General features: G+C 38.8%; 1 protein-coding gene across 2 annotated transcripts in view; it reads right to left on the bottom strand.

Moving 5' to 3' along the window:
- Positions 1–5,378: 5,378 nt before the first annotated feature.
- The window catches only part of LOC133624624 (uncharacterized), a 43,650-nt gene continuing 35,531 nt past the window's right edge, over positions 5,379–13,497 (bottom strand). For both annotated transcript variants that reach the window (XM_061988350.2, XM_061988351.2), the window contains exon 6: positions 5,379–9,771. In XM_061988350.2, the coding sequence (XP_061844334.1) occupies positions 9,664–9,771 (108 nt within the window). In that variant the 3' untranslated portion in view covers positions 5,379–9,663. The remainder of the gene's footprint in view (positions 9,772–13,497) is intronic.

Here is a 13,497-nt window from a genome sequence, read left to right as displayed (position 1 = left end):
CTCAGGACACAACGGACGCAAATCCAGTTACAAAAAAAGAAAGGAAAAAGGGAAAGATAAAAAATAAATAAATAACACGTTCCCAAACTGATAACATGAAAGATTAACTCTTAAACTTCAAAGTGATTTTACATGCTTCTTGAATGCTTTTTTTTTTTTTTTTTTTTACTGGGAATAGCCCTAATATTTAAATGAATATTCCATAATGAAATGCCTCTGTATACAACAGTGCTTTTCTTTGAATTCGTTCTTGGTCGTGGTAATGCAAGTCGACCTTGAGTTGAAGCTCTGGTACTGTAGTGGTGAATATTAGCATTATAACCAATCTGCTTAAAAGGAGCTGTAGGGTACTTGTTATGAATAATGTTTCGAATAAATAACAATAAACTGCTGGATAATCTATGAATAACCTTCAGCCATCCAAGACAAGAATGCATACGGTCCACACTCGATCTATAAGAACAATCAAGAGTAAGTCTAGCTGCCCTATTTTGAGCTGTTTGTACATTTATATTACAATAACATACAGTATGTTGAAATGGCACTGCTGCTTCAAGTCTTAAAATGAAATTTAAATTTGGCCACATACTTTCATTGTTCAATTACATACCGTTTACCATGTTTATGTTATGAATTATACATACCATTGAATACTATTGCATCTATGAAAAGTTAGGACAATTCGAAGGGCCAAACACTTACAGGGGCCGTGAAAATGGTATTTTTCATTGGGCCCAGAGTTTCTGGTTGTGCCCCGTCTACAACTGTTGTGTTAAAATGATGAATAGAGAAGTTGAATCATTCCATTAGAATTATTATGCAAACCCCGTCAGGTCCATATACATTTTCCTGTCTCCCTACAAGAGGCTTTAGGTAGGTAGGTAGGTAGGTCTTTATTGTCATTGCACAAGTGCAACGGAATTTTGTTTTCAGCACAAACCTGTTCAAGATTAGACAAACAAAACAGTGTACAGGGTTATAGAACAGGAACGCTGATGGGTCGCCACAAGGTGCCCCGTAAAAGATGGGAAAAAGATCAACGCTGCGGGAGGATGAGTAAAAAAATAAATAAATACAATGTAGACTGGGCCCAGTCTGGAGTGGGAAAAAACCTCCATAGCAAAGCACATATACATATTACAACATACATCTCGAGATATCTAGCAACAGAGGGGAGGGAGTGGGAGCCACGGTGGAAAGGCTGCAGCTCTTCAGGCGCTGCCCAGCCGTCCATCACCCCTAAAGGGTTCGCATCAAGGGCGTTGGATGGGGGGTGGGGTATGTGTGTGTGGCGTAAATTTTTGTGGATGCATGTGTGTGTGCAAGCCTGCAGCGTGTCTCTATTCCGCGGCCTTGATGTCGTACAGTCGCTAGTCCAAAAACAACAACAGGTGTGTGTCCATTAGAGACAAGAAGGGAGTTTGTTGTGTCTTCGCCGCACTGTCCTACGGGAGAGTCTCGAAGCCAAAGAAACAATCCAAGTTACAATGTTTTGTATGCGAGTGAAAATAAAATTTGCTTTTCACTCTAAATTGTCTATGACTGGTCCTCAAAATTCATCCTGCTAGTCTGTTGTATCCATGTTTTATTAGGTACAAAAACCTCAGTTTTTAAACTATAAATTTTCATTTAAGGTTAGGTGTACCCAAGATCTGTCTTGGGGGCCATATGCAGCCTAATTTTTTTTTTTTTCCGCTGTAGATTATAAACAAAGAGAGATAATCGGAAAAAAATATAATATATGCTTGTAAGCTTAAGCATCGTGTCATTTCCATTGTTTTCCAGCTGTTGTACTTTCCTCTTTAGATTCTTGTTCATTTATTTAAACATTCATTATTCATATTGTAGCGAGACTACTGCTGATTAAAATGAAATGTTTTATCTTAAGTAATTATCATAGTTTTTAATCACTCATAAACTTATCTGATAGCTAGCCTGATTGTGACTCACCCTCCAAAGGCCAATAGTTAGCGTCCTCTAATCCAGTAGAAAATCCATAGAGGGATACCTTGGGTTGCCAAGGGATAGCCTCAAAAGTAATTGTAGTAGTGGTCCAAAATCACCCCATGTGCTCAAATACTAAGTCATGTTTTGCTTTGGCATTACATACCCTCGTTTGAAATCAATTCGAAAATAATTTATAGACACTGTTTAATGTAATTTTTTCGAGCTTTTTTTTGTACAATAGCTCTACCCTAAAATTTGAAGCCGTTCATATCTTTTAAAATAAGCAAGTGTTAAAATACTTAATTTTTCCCATTGCATATAAAGCATTAAATGGTACCTCAGTTTTTGTCAGACCGAGTTATACAAAGACGGAATCAATTTTCCCCACACAAAATAATATGAGTCCAATGAATCCGTTCCAGACACCACCAAATATTAGTTACTAGTTAGCAGTGTTGGGACTAACGCGTTACAAAGTAACATTGTTTCAGCGGTAACTAGTAATCTAACGCGTTATTTTTTATATTCGGTAACTCAGTTACTGTTACTACATGATGCGTTACTGCGTTATTTTTTTATGTAGTATCGGCTAGAAACAGAACATCTGAGTGTGTTTTATTGGAGCGCTGCAGTGTCGTCCTTCTGAATCTCTTGTGTCAAAAGAGGCACGCTCTGTGTGTGTGTCTGGGCGTGGGTGTGGGGAGAGGAGGGGAGCGGGGGTGCGCTATACAACGTAAACCGTTGGCCAACCAAAAAGTAACCACAGAACACTAAATACACGTTCTGTGGTTACTTTTTGGTTGGCCAAGCGGACGTGACGACAGGCTGTCCTCACTCAGGTCCGCACGGACCTGGAGGGGGCGTGCCTTAAGTCCGGCTGGAAATCGAGAGAAATTCTGGAGAATGGTTGTCCCGGGGAGAGGCACTGAAATTCGGGAGGGTTGGCAAGTATGAGATATTCTCACTTCTTTTCTTTTGTCGAGCACAAAGAAAATAACATTTTAGTTAAATGTAAGTTGTGTCTTGGATCAAAGATCCCGTCTACTGCCCAAAACAACAATTCAAATCTGCCTGCTTAGGCTTTGTGTATGTCACGTGTGCCTTCCTTAGGAGAAGTCAGGTTTACAGCTATGTTGTTATTATGCTGTTTGTTACTTATGTATGTTATGTTGCAGCTATTTAAAATAGTTTTTGTGAATTTGTTCAGGCCTGAAATAAATTGGCCCTTTGAAACATATCTTTGTCTTTGTGTGTTGTATGTAGACCACATTGCTTAGCAGAGTTCAGTGATGCAAATGCATGTCAAGTTGATCAACCGATTGTATTATTCTCCAGTGCAATAACAGTACTGAAGGCTAAAAGGGCATTAATGGGAGCTGTTAAAAAAAAAAAAAAAAAGTAACTAAACAGTTACTTTTCACAGTAACGCATTACTTTTTGGTGTAAGTAACTGAGTTAGTAACTGAGTTACTTTTGAAATAAAGTAACTAGTAACTGTAACTAGCTACTGTTTTTTAGTAATTAACCCAACACTGCTAGTTAGCAGAGGTGTGGACTCGAGTCACATGACTTGGACTCGAGTCAGACTCGAGTCATGAATTTGATGACTTTAGACTCGACTTGACAAAATGTAAAAAGACTTGCAACTCGACTTAGACTTTAACATCAATGACTTGTGACTTCACTTGGACTTGAGCCTTTTGAATTGACATGACTTGACATGACTTGCTACTTTCCCCAAAACCCAAAGATGAAAAAGTTATTCGGGAGCGCTCCGTATTTTTCTTTGTGTACTTGTCTATCAGCGTTGCGTGTGTCAGCTGGTGTGGTCTCAGTACAACAGCCAATCAAATTAGATCTACTTTGTTTTCATCACACAGCATTCATCCAATCAAATTGCAGGACAACCAACGAAGAAGACATGTCCAAACCACACGCCAGTGAACAAAAAATTATACCTAAAATAATTTTGTTTGGGTATAAAAATTACGAGGTGGTCAACACAAAACGGTTTGCAGTATGCAACACATGCGGTTCGAAAATTACTGATGGAGAGGCAACAACTTCCAACTTCGTCCGGCATTTGAAGTTGCACAAAGAACGGTAAGTTTTGAATGTAAGATAACGTTTATTGGCTAAGTAACGTGACTTTTATTTGCTGTGTAGTTAAATCAGTGAGGCTGTAAACTCACTGCTAACGTTATAACGTTATTGCAAACACGGGAATCTGTTGCAGTTCACTACCTTATTCATACTTTTTGTTCAGTGATTTTTTTTAAGCAGGGTTACGTTAGTCAATATATCACACGTAACGTTAGACGGCGGTCAGCAGCACCGCGTATTTTAGCCACCTAAAAAAAGACAAAAATAGTCAAATAAAGGTCAGTTAAAATGTATACTATATTATGAATATGTGTACCGTTTTAGCTAGCTTTCTGACATACTGTTGGTTGTTTACCTCAGTGGTCCCCAAACACCGGGCCGCGGCCCGGGACTGGTCCGTGGATCGATTGGTATCGGGCCGCACAAGAAATATATATTTTTTTTCTCTTTTTTTAATTAAATCAACATAAAAAACACAAGATACACTTACAAGTAGTGCACCAACCCAAAACAACTCTCTCCCCCCTTTTGTTCTGGGCATTGAACATGAAGACTCTTCCTTCACTGTTCCGAGTGGCCATGAGAGTCTTGGCAGTGCCTGCCTCCAGTGCTCCAGTGGAGCGAGTTTTCAGCCATGGTGGCATCATACTACGCCCCCATCGTGCACAAATGACTGACAGACTCTTGGCTAATTTGGTCTTTTGCAAATGCAATGCAGCATAGGGCCCTGACATATAAAAAGTACAACTTTTTTGTTATGTTCACATATATGTCATGTTTTTTCAATGTTAACACTTTTGTACAAATAAGTACATTTGCACTTTATTTTTCAATGTGTTTGTTCTGTAAAGGAATGAGTTAATGTTTAAAATGACTGGTTAATAGTGCTATTATAAAGTGCAATGTCAGCACAATTTTCTTTCCTGCAATTTAAAATGCACTTGTTTTAATAAATAAATACAGCGTTTGAAAAGCATACACAATCTGTGTTAATATATTAGTCTGTGGTTAAAAGGACTTGAAAGGACTCGAAACTCAAAATGCAGGACTTAGGACTTGACTTGAGACTTTCCAGTCTTGACTTTGGACTTGACTCGGGGCTTGCCTGTCTTGACTCGGACTTGAGGGCAAAGACTTAAGACTTACTTGTGACTTGCAAAACAATGACTTGGTCCCACCTCTGCTAGTTAGTTACGAATAACTCATTTGTAAGATGTAAAATTTGGGCGTACAATCGGTATATGAAACCCTGGGCAAACTTCTGCTGGAAATTTGCTGAAAAGCGAAACATACAAAAACCACTGTACTTACAGAATTATACAATGGAACTTTTTATAGATGAATAAATACACTTTATTATTCTTGTGATTATATGGAGCAGCTTGTACTACAGGTGACAGAGGGAGAATAAATGTATACACATATGTACAAATATGACATAAGATGCTATTCTTGCCTTTAAGCAAAGCACAGAAACCAAACTATGCAAGGGAGACAACACTTTTATTCTAGCATCTCTCCTTTAAGAAAAAAAAACCAAATGCATGCTGCAAGAGTGAAAGATTAATGAAGACTACACCCTTTACACTATTAAAGTTGGGTTGTTTTTGCTGGGTGGCTGTTCTGTATAAACTGACAAGGCTGATTAGATTAACAAGTCTTTGGTGGTTTGTTCCAGAGCTGCGAGGGCCTAAGTAAAAAGAACATGGATCGGAAGGTTCACACTTCTTCACCTACTGTGTCGAAAGCAATGCCACACAGTCGAACAAGATTATTTTCACACCAAACGCTGACACCTTTGTTGAAGTCTGCGTAAAAGACAACGGTGGCTTGTTGCCGCATGGACTGTGATTGGTCTGATGCTTGAAGTTACTTTGCAGTATTTCCGCATAAAGGATAATTAACATAACCATAAAGCTGCTGCAATTGCTTAAACACAATAAAACATGAGAAGTGAGTATATGGTAGGGGTGTAACGGTACATGTAGGCGTAATTCGGTACGTAACATTCGGTACGGTAAAAAGGTGTACCGATTCATAAGATTCATAAGTGAGCAACAGGTAAGGATGTGAATCTTACAACAAGTCACGATTCGATTCCGATTCTTGGATTGACGATTCGAGTCAGATTCAATTCCTGGTTCCGAATCCGTCTTGATTCAAACTGATTTTCACAATATATTATGGAATGGATTTATATACAGCACTTTTTTGTAGGGATTTTTTTGGTACAAAAATGATAATACCTTTTTAAAAACAGGTCGTAAAAGTTCCTCTTGGCTGCTATGATGTTTACACGCAGCGAGTAAGCACGGAATGGCCAAAAAAATGTCTTATTACATATATATTGTGGAGAATATATATATATATATATATATATATATGCAAGAGTTATTTCTTTCTATTCATAGTCATATTTGAAAACAGCTAGTGTTTTTCCATTTGTTCTCTTTGTTTGTCCGCAAGTAAACTGTGTGTGTTAACCTTGAAGCTTTGGAATGTAGGGAGTTGGAGTACTCCTTTTTCTATCTCATCCTGAGTTGAACAATGAACTTGTGTATTCCATCTGGGGAGGATCTGGGGAGGGTAGGGGCTATTGGCAGATTGAAGAAGTAGTCTCTTCCAATGTTCCCTCTAATTTTTAATGTTTGTGAGCAAACGCACAAACTCCCTGAGCATTCAGTGGAGCACATGTGAGCAACATCAGACGTACACACTGTGGCCACACCAGCGTCACACCTGTCCCAAACCTGACATCATAACAATTTAAATGTTTTATTAAAATAATTTTCTGATATAAGTGATTTTGCCCTCTTACAATGACAATAACAAAAAACATGTTTTTCATGACCTATGTGCTAGTATTGTATGTCTGGCTGCGGGTCCTGCCTTTAAAAGAAATGTTACCCCTTTCAGAGATTATATTTAGTTCCTGTAACTTTCTGTCTGTAAAATACATCTTTTTATTAGCATTTATGAAATCTAGTGACAATATTTCATGAATAATATCCTTAGATTAACATTCTTAATAAATGGCAGTACAATAAGCACACATCTGATTGTGGAGTCAGAGTGTTTCAACATTTACACATTGTGTGGCGTTGGGGTTGTCCGACTTTTTGTGTGGCCATAAACGCAGCACTGGCTAAGTGCCATGAGTGCGTGTGTTGGTGCAGGTGAGAGAGCGAGCGGCTTCTGTTGAAATGACGAATGATAATGTTGGTTTAAGCCTGGTTTGTATGACAGAAAATTACCAGTTTTTATAGATAAAAGTTTTTTTTACTCATGTTTTTGGTGTGGTTACAAACAGTTTTGCTCAATAAAGTGATTGATGGAATTCCTGTCTGTAAAGTGTCTCGACAGACGAGAATTGAACTGTGTTGACAAAGATTGTTTTATTCATTGGGGCCACTCTTGTTGTCACCTGTCACTCACAGAGTTGCATTGCAAAATCATACGGAATAAATTGTAATGTGTTTATTTTGTTTAAAGTTCAGATGTGATTTTTGATTTTCTGCGCGCCATTAATTTGCTGTGCGCAGAGGACGCGTGAGCAGTGCGCAATTGCGCAGGCGCGCACCTTTGAGGGAACGTTGGTCTCTTCCCGTTTGAATGTTAGAACAACTTGGGAAGCCGGTATAAATGTATTAGTCTAGGTTGTTCTCCTGAAATTTCAGTAAAATTGTTGTTAATCCTATTCTGTTTCTGGTGATCCTTCTTACTCAGCAAATATGTCATCCAAAAGAACTTGGGATTGACCAGTAACTTAAATTCCCTTGGAGGAAGAACTGGTCGGAACGCAACAAAATATATATATATATATATATATATATATATGCACAGTACAGGCCAAAAGTTTGGACACCTTCTCATTTCAATGCGTTTTCTTTATTTTCATGATTATTTACCTTGTAGATTGTCACTGAAGGCATCAAAACTATGACACCTGTGAAGTGAAAACCCTTTCAGGTGACTACCTCTTGAAGCTCATCGAGAGAATGCCAAGAGTGTACAAAACAGTAATCAGAGCAAAGGGTGGCTATTTTGAAGGAACTAGAATATAAAACATGTTTTCAGTTATTTCACCTTTTTTTGTTAAGTACATTACTCCACATGTGTTCATTTATAGTTTTGATGCCTTCAGTGACAATCTACAATGTAAATAGTCATGAAAATAAAGAAAATCCATTGAATGAGAAGGTGTGTCCAAACTTTTGGCCTGTACTGTATATATATCAAGACATGTTTTTAGGCCATTCCGCGCTTACTCGCTAATAATATCAGGGGATATTATTTATAAAATCCCCTGAAGAGCAGGGAAACCTGCTAAACAGGCTTGTAGGGATCTAATAGCCTCTGTGTTTTTTCCTGACCTAACGTATATTCCGCTCTACCCCGGTATTGAGCACTGTATAACGGATGAGCCACAGTAACGTCGACTACATACATACATACAAAAAAAAAAAAATAAAAAAAAAAAAAAAAAAAAAATATATATATATATATTTATTTATTAGGGCTGTGAATTTTAGGCACCACACAATTTGATTTAATCTTGGGGGTAACGATTCGATTCTCGATTCAAAACAATTATCGATTGAAAATGGATACTTTTTAATAACATTGGGTGCCAATTCTATGATTAACTACATTCCTCCAGAAAATATACAAACAGCTGTGATACATTTCTATATGACTTAAAAGAAAATAAATATCCCACACTTCCCTATTCTAAAGTAATCATGTACAGCATATATGGGCATCGACATCAACATAAATATTTGCGTGAGTGGCTGCATAGGACAGACTAAAAAAAAAACTAAAGATAATGAATCGTCCCAAATAAGAAATGCGATTCATTCTAAAATAAATTTTGTGTCACACGTTTTTTATTTTAAAACATATTTTTGAAAATTAGGAATCGATATGGAATTTTGCGATCCAGATGTGAATTTATTTTTTGAAGCACCCCTAGTAAAATGATTTGTTTATTGTGTCGCACCTATACACAGTATACAAATACTCTGCAGTGCAGGCATGTCGGAGTCATGGCTAGAGATAGTGCCGAGGAGAAGACAGAGCTTGAAAACCCTCCATCTCACCTAAGTCTCTGTGTTGGGAACACTTGGCCTTCATGGTGACAAATACAAGTGGAGAGGACGAAAGCAGTGTTATTATTCTGTAAGGATGGAGCCAACAAGCTGGATCTATCAATGCTGCACTTAAGCCATTAAGGCAGTCAAATGAACTCAAAATAAAATAATAATATAAGAAACATTGTAAACTATTGTATTTCTTTAAAAATAATTTACAAATGGTATTAATTGAAGACATACTTTCATTTGCAGTTTGTTTTGCTTACTTTAAAGCTGTTTACACAAAAGCTGAACAGTTTGGCATTTTTGTACCCAAAATGAACCCAGCCGTGACTGTAAAATAAAGTACGTACCTAACCGTCATTATGACGTACCGTTACACTCCTAGTACTTCTGATGTCACACGTCCATCCCAGCACAGCGGAATATGCTGACTGACACGCAGTTGGTGTCCGTCCACAGACAAAGTCCATCTTTTGCAGGCATTGGGAAAGGAGCTACTGCTGAGTATCCACAATCAGTCAGTTTTGAGGGCTTTGAGAGAAAAAACTGAGAAGACGATGTGCAGGACCACGGCACCAAAGTTGTAGAGCAGCAGCATCACTGTCACACTCCAGGAATATGCCTGAAATACACAGGTGCTATGTTATAAGGATAATGTTGTGTATTCATGTCAGCCACAGACAATTGTGTCCCTAAGATTGAAGTCATTTATTAATGGAAAGTGACTCCAGAAGACTTTGTTAAAATGTCAAGCCCAGGACAGAAAAAAAGAACATGATAAACAGTTCTACTATGTCAATAATGAAATAAAGCATCAGTTATTTAGCACTATGTACTTGAATTTCAACATGATTTACTAATCAAAAATCAGATCAATTTAATGTCTGTAGTGTGGAGGGAGTGTGTGATCAGCGCGCCCGCAAGAGCAAAGGTCACCGCCTTTGTCAATGGTGTTGAGGGCGGAGCACCATCAGATAGGAGCTGGGCATATGCTGACGGCGAGACACAGTGATTAGATTTCACAGGTGGTTTGTGGTAATCTAATCATCTGTTGTCTTTAACAGTGAGCAGCCGGGAGCAAAGAGAGAAAGAGAGGATACGGACGCGACTGGAAGGTCGCGTTCTGCTGGAGAAAACTTTTAATTGTAAATGGATGGATGGATGGATCATTAAAAACCTTATTAAAACCTGCACGCTTGGCTCTTGTGCCGTGTCTACAGTGGAGCTGCTAGGAAGCGACTTCCACAGGAAGTTATGACTGTTTTAAATCATTTGTAGAGATTAAATCCATTTAGGTGTCTACATTGGCATAAAGGACACTTATTATTTGTTGCAGTGGCGGGCTGTGCGTTTCCCACCTAGGCCTTCAGTGATGTCCGACTTCAATGACTACCTCTCAAAATACCATAATGTATGTCCCCACATGACCATTGCTGGAGAAATACTACACAGAAACACATTTATACACTACTGGGCATTGGGTATACTCAGCAGTGTACAAAACGGGTTCTTTTCTGGCGCATTTAAAAATCAATAAACCCGCATCAGCAATTAAAACATATCTTATGTCAGGGGTCTCAAACTCAATTTACCTGGGGGCCACTGGATGTAGAAACTGGGTGAGGCTGGGCCGCAAGAAAAGATTTATTAAAAAAAATCTAACATGCACTTTTTAATGAATTCACCTTCTTTGAATGGCTTTCCCGCCCTAAACATACTTGCCAACCCTCACGATTTTTCCGGGAGACTCCGGAATTTCAGTGCCCCTCCCGACAATCTCCCGGGGCAACCATTCTCCCGATTTTCACCCGGACAACAACATTAAGGGCGTGCTGTGATGGCACTGCCTTTAACGTCCTCTACAACCTGTCGTCGCGTCCGCTTTTTCAACATACCAACAGCGTGCCGGCCCAGTCACATGTTGTATGAGGCTTCTTTCGACACACGTAAGTGACTGCAAGACATACTTGGTCAACAGCCATACAAGTCACACTGAGGGTGGCCGTATAAACAACTTTATTACTGTTACAAATATGCGCCACACTGTGAACCCACACCAAACAAGAATGACAAACATTTCCGGAGAACATCCGCACCGTAACAAAACATAAACACAACAGAACAAATACCCAGACACCTTGCAGCCCTAACTCTTCCTGGCTAAAAGACATGTTTGGGGTTGTGGAATATATTTGTATTTGTATTTGATGTGTGGGGGGGGGGCGGGGTTTGGTGGTAGCGGGGGTGTATATTGTAGCCCGGAAGAGTTAGGGCTGCATGGTATTCTGGGTATTTGTTCTGTTGTGTCTATGTTGTGTTACGGTGCGGGTGTTCTCCCAAAATGTGTTTGTCATTCTTGTTTGGTGTGGGTTCACAGTGTGGCGCATATTTGTAACAGTGTTAAAGTTGTTTATACGGCCACCCTCAGTGTGACCTGTGTGGCTGTTGATCAAGTATGCCTTGCAGTCACTTACGTGTGTCTGTAGAAGCCTCATACAACATGTGACTGGGCTGGCAAGCTGTTTGTACAGGTTGTAGAGGGCGCTAAAGGCAGTGCCATCACGGCACGCCCTTAACATTGTTGTTAAGGTGAAAATCGACAGAAATTCGAGAGAATTCTCCCAAAAAAATCGGGAGGGTTGGCAAGTATGACGCTGTCAAGTGCCATTCATACAAAACTCGCGGGCCGCACTAACATTACATTTTCATATTAAAGTGCGGGCCGCAATTGGCCCGCGGGCCTCGTGTCTGAGACCCCTGTCTTATGTGGTACTGTCAAAATAAAATTGCAAAAAAACGTGTTAAACGTGAAAAAATAAAGAAATTTAATATTTGAACTCACAATTTGTAGAACCCATTCAACGCTGTATAACCCCTCGTAGTCGGTTGATTCGAGTGGAAATGGCGGGCATTTCCCCATTTCATCACCGACATTGCCTCACAAGATGTAGTTTCTCTTTAAATATCCTTCTTGAAAATGCCTTGCAAATATATATCTGCCACCTAATCAATGTTTTGTTCTCTTTCTTTGTGGGTCAACACTTCCCGCTCACTGCTAAATTGAAACTTGTGATTGGATGCTCACTTTGGAATGACAAGTGAGTATCCAATCACAGTCTCGTTAACATCAGGCTTGTGATCTGATTGGCTATCGCAACTGTCTATCAACTGTGTGTGTTCTCAAATTCATCCGCTAATGGTCCCGATGAGTATCCAATCACAGGACGCGTAAATGTCACATTCAACATTAGGCCAGCGAGAAGGCCTCATTGACAACAACTCGTGATCCGATTGGCTATCGTAATTGTCTATCAACTGTATGTGTCCGTTCACTTACAGTACACAGAAGCCTGCATTGTTGATTCTGAAGGCTCCGGGCAGATTTGGTACAGCATGGCAACATAAGCTAAATGAATTCTGATTGAATACAAACTCTAACCTAAAAACAACAGTACTGGAAAGAACATAATATGACATGAAGAGAATATGAATACTTGTAGATATTTAGGGAAAGTAAATAAAAAAATACTTTTATCTTTAATTGTGATCATGATTTCTGGTTATGTTAGGCCAGCAGAGAAGGCCTTGCTGGCCCTGACGGCACACCACTGATTTGTTGCAGTTACATCTGGCGAGCTTACATTATTACACAATGTTAGTATTATTAATATTTCTTAATTTGGCATTCCCAGACTGCAGTTTCCATCGGCTAACCAACATTTCACATTTTTTGCTTTACTTTAATTTATTTGCACATGCACACAAGTGATATTGCGATGACAATACATTTGTATATGCATATAATTTTTGCATTGCCTTGTTTCATCATTCCTCTATGATGGCTGTAGGTCAGGGGTGCTCACACGTTTTCTGCAGGCGAGCTACTTTTCAATTGATCAAGTCATGGGGATCTACCTCATTCATATATATAATTTATATTTACTTATTTATGAAATATATGTTTTTGTTAACAAGTTAATGATAATGCAAGCATGTTTAACAAATATAGTTAATATTGTTAATAAATTAAAGGTGTTTAATGATAATACAAGAATCAGGGGTGCTCACACTTTTTCAGCATGCAAGCTACTTATAAAATGATCAAGTCAAAATGATGTACCTACTACAAAAATGCAAAACATATATTTATTTCTAAATATATTGAGGATTCTTTATATCAACAATGTATGTTGATGTACATGCATAACCGCATGAGCCAATATTGCACAACACAACACAATTAACTATGTACATTTTTTGTCATTACCCGAGTTTACTCTGATGACTTGCACTGAATTGAATCAGTCAGGGATGCATAGTCCGGACAGTAGCTGCTGACAGCCAGCCT

Source organism: Nerophis lumbriciformis, linkage group LG27 (genome assembly GCF_033978685.3).
Source record: "Nerophis lumbriciformis linkage group LG27, RoL_Nlum_v2.1, whole genome shotgun sequence".
In the NCBI taxonomy this organism is placed as follows: Eukaryota; Metazoa; Chordata; class Actinopteri; order Syngnathiformes; family Syngnathidae; genus Nerophis; species Nerophis lumbriciformis.
The sequence above is the reverse complement of the archived record's forward strand: the minus strand, read 5'-3'. Positions and strand labels throughout refer to the sequence as shown.